At 53.3% G+C, this 3,626-nt stretch overlaps 1 protein-coding gene across 2 annotated transcripts in view; it reads left to right on the top strand.

Moving 5' to 3' along the window:
- The first annotated feature begins 360 nt into the window (after nucleotides 1–360).
- SPC24 (SPC24, NDC80 kinetochore complex component) overlaps nucleotides 361–3,626 on the top strand; it is an 11,183-nt gene continuing 7,917 nt past the window's right edge. Inside the window, exon 1 of one of the 2 annotated variants that reach the window (XM_011994781.1) lies at nucleotides 361–553. In XM_011994781.1, the coding sequence (XP_011850171.1) occupies nucleotides 394–553 (160 nt within the window). In that variant the 5' untranslated portion in view covers nucleotides 361–393. The remainder of the gene's footprint in view (nucleotides 554–3,626) is intronic. The other variant, XM_011994774.1, reaches the window with a different exon arrangement.

Below are 3,626 nucleotides of genomic sequence, written 5' to 3'. Positions count from 1 at the left end.
TTGTGTGTATCCCACGCACACACTGTAGGATGTAAGTTCCAGGAGAAGCTGCTTGAGGCTTTGCCTTTAGAATCCGGCCCTGCACAGAGCAGGCGCTCGACCTATGGAGAAATAAACAGCCGCTTTTCATCCCGCGCAGGCGCATCGGGAGGGCTAACGGAGCCTCCCACTTCCTGCGCCGATTGGTCATCGCCGATGACTGACGGAGGAGTGGTCGCAGGCGCACCAGGCCAGACCCTAGGCGGCTTCCCCCATTCCAAGACGCTGCTCCCTATGCCTATTGGCTATTGCTTATGACTGACGTAGAAAAATTCCAATTGAAAGCAACCTTTTCGGGAAGAGGGCGGGCTCCGCGGGCAGTCAAATTTGCGCGGGTTGGGGCCCGGCGTAGTCATGGCCGCCTTCCGCGACATAGAGGAGGTGAGCCAGGGGTTGCTCAGCCTGCTGGGCGCCAACCGCGCCGAGGCGCAGCAGAGACGGCTGCTGGGGCGCCACGAGCAGGTGGTGGAGCGGCTGCTGGAGACGCAAGACGGTGCCGAGCAGCAGCTGCGAGGTGAGGGCTGGAGCGTGGGCGCGGGCCCACGGGGAACAGGGCCCGGGTGCTGGGAGCGGGCAACCAGGCCGACCTCAACACTCCTTCTTTCCTGGACTCTTCCATCTCCTGCCCTATCCCCTCTGGGACGGCCGCCTCTGAGCCCTCCGGGCTTTATGATAGCAACTATCCCCCGCCCCCCAGGGGTTTAGTGGTAAATATAGGAGCCCGGAGGGGTTGGCGTCTTCTGAGCGCTCCGTGAGCAGGAGCTGGGGGTCTCAGGGTTTGAATTGGAGCTCAGGAGTCAAAGCTCCAGGTTTGCATCTCCGCACCCGTCCCCATGTCCGCTGTGAGACTTGAGGTGAGTTTCCTAGCTTCTCTGTGCCTCAGCTTCCTTCCCTGTCAAATAGTTATGACAATAGCCCATCCCTTCTTCCTGAAGGCATTCAGATGTTTTATGGATTACCTGCTGCTGCCAGGCCCTGGGCTCACAGCAACCTCCACCTCCCGGCTTCAAGATATTCTCCTACCTCAGCCTCCTGAGTAGCTGGGATTACAGGTGCTTGCCACCACACCCGCCTAATTTTTGTACTTTTAGTAGAGATGGGGTTTCATCACATTGACCAGGCTGGTCTCCAGCTCCTGACCTCAGGTAATCTGCCTGCCTTGGCCTCCCATAGTACTGGGACTGCGGGCGTGAGCCACTGTGCCTGGCCCATCTTCACTATTTTTTTTTTGACAGTCTCGCTCTGTCGCCCAGGCTGGAGTGCAGTGGCCCGATCTCGGCTCACTACAAGCTCCGCCTCCCGGGTTTATGCCATTCTCCTGCCTCATCCTCCCGAGTAGCTGGGACTACAGGCGCCCGCCACCTCGCCCGGCTAGTTTTATGTATTTTTAGTAGAGACGGGGTTTCACCGGGTTAGCCAGGATGGTCTCGATCTCCTGACCTCGTGATCCGCCCGTCTCGGCCTCCCAAAGTGCTGGGACTGCAGGCATGAGCCACCGCGCCCGGCCCATCTTCACTATTTTTAACTGCACAGTCCAGTGGCGTTAAGCACATTCACACTGCTGTGCAACCATCATCACCATCATCTACCTCCAGAACTTTCTCATCTTTCCAAACTGAAGCTCTGCCCCCATAAAACAGTCACTCCCCATCCCCTTCTCAGACCCTGGCACCCACCAGGGATCTACTTTCTGTCTCAACTTTGACTCCTCTAGGAACTTCACAGAGGAATTGTACAATATCTACGCTTCATAGTGGAATCATACAATATCTACCCTTTTGTGTCTGGCTTATTTCACGGAGCATAATGTCCTCCAGGTTCATCCATGTTATAGCCTATGTCAGAATTTCCTTCCATTTTATTTACTTATTGTGAGACAGAGTCTCACTCCATTGCCCAGGCTGTAATACAGTGGTGTGATCTTGGCTGACTGCAACCTCTGCCTCCCAGACTCAAGTGATCCTCTCACCTCAGCCTCCCATGTAGCTGAGAAGACACTTATGCACCACCATGCTCGGCTAATTTTTGTATTTTTAGTAGAGACAGGGTTTCACCATGTTGGCTAGGCTGGTCTTGAACTCCCAGCCTCAAGTGATCACCCGCCTCGGCCTCCCAAAGTGCTGGGATGACAAGTGTGGGCCACCACACCCAGCCAGGATTTCCTTCCATTTTAAAGCTGAGTCATATTCCATGATATAGAAGGATGGACCTCATTGTGTTAATTCATTCATCCATCCATGGACACTTGAGTTGTATCCACCTTTTGGCTGTGGTGAATAACACTGGTATGAACACGGGTGACCAAATATCTCTTCAAGATTCTATTTTTTTTTTTTTCAAGACAGAGTCTTGCTCTGTCGCCCAGGCTGGAGTGCAGTGGCGTGATCTTTGCTCACTGCAACCTGTGCCTCCCGGGTTCAAGCGATTCTCCTGCCTCAGCCTGCCAAGTAGCTGGGATTACAGGCACGTGCCAACACGCCCAGCTAATTTTTGTATTCTTAGTAAAGACAGGGTTTCACCATGTTGACCAGGCTGGTCTCGAACTCTTGACCTCGTGATCTGCCCGCCTCGGTCTCCCAAAGTGCTGGGAATATAGGCATGAACCACTGCACCCAGCCCAAGACTCTAGTTTCAATTCTTTTTTGTATTCAGCCAGAAGCAGATCAAATGGTAATTCAAAGTTTAATTTCTGAGGAATCGCCATACAGTTCTTGACAGCTGCAGCGCCAAGGGTTTCGGATGCCTTGTACAGTCACATTTTATGAGGAGGCCTGGGCTGAGCCTTGATTGGCCTATGGAGTCGGCCACAGGATGGCTCACGAATGGTGTTCCTGGCAGCGTGGATTGCAAATGCAAAGGTCGGGAGGTGAGAATGAACTTGGCGAGCAGAAGATGAGCTCAGCAGCCGCCTGACTGCCAGGCCTGGTGAGCACCCAGGAGGAGTCTGAATATTATCCGAGTGTAATGTCCCAGGCAGGCTCTTCCCTCCTCCTTCCACCCCTCCATTAACTCCCCCTCCTTTGATGGCTTAGGAGAACGGTGTGACTCAGCCAGCCTGGCTGTTAGCAGAATGGATGAGTCTGGGGCCAAGAAAACTGAGAGTCAGGATCCAGGGATCCTGGACTTTGGGTCAAACAGATCCAGTTCATATCCTAGGTTTGGAGCTATGTACCTGTGGGCGAGTCACTGAACTTCTCTGTCTCTGGACCTGTTTTTCATGTCGCAGATGCGGGGCAGAGGAGTTAAAGTACACTCTCAGGCTGGCTGGGCGCAGTGGCTCATGCCTGTCATCCCAACATTTTGGGAGGCCGAGGTGGGTGGATCACTTGAGACCAGGAGTTCAAGACCAGCCTGGTCAACATGGTGAAACCCTGTCTCTACTAAAAATACAAAAATTAGCCAGGTATGGTGGCGCATGCCTGTAATCCCAGCTACTCGGGAGACTGAGGCAGGAGAATAGCTTGAACCTGGGAAGCAGAGATTGCAGTGAGCTGAGATCATGCCACTGTACTCCAGCCTAGGCAACAGAGCGAGACTCTGTCTCAAACATAATAATAAAATAAAAGTTAAAAAAAAAAAAAAGTGCT

This window comes from Mandrillus leucophaeus, unplaced genomic scaffold, assembly GCF_000951045.1.
Source record: "Mandrillus leucophaeus isolate KB7577 unplaced genomic scaffold, Mleu.le_1.0 Scaffold112, whole genome shotgun sequence".
NCBI classification, from domain to species: Eukaryota; Metazoa; Chordata; class Mammalia; order Primates; family Cercopithecidae; genus Mandrillus; species Mandrillus leucophaeus.
Note: the sequence above shows the minus strand (reverse complement) of the source record. Positions and strands in the feature narration are given on the sequence as shown.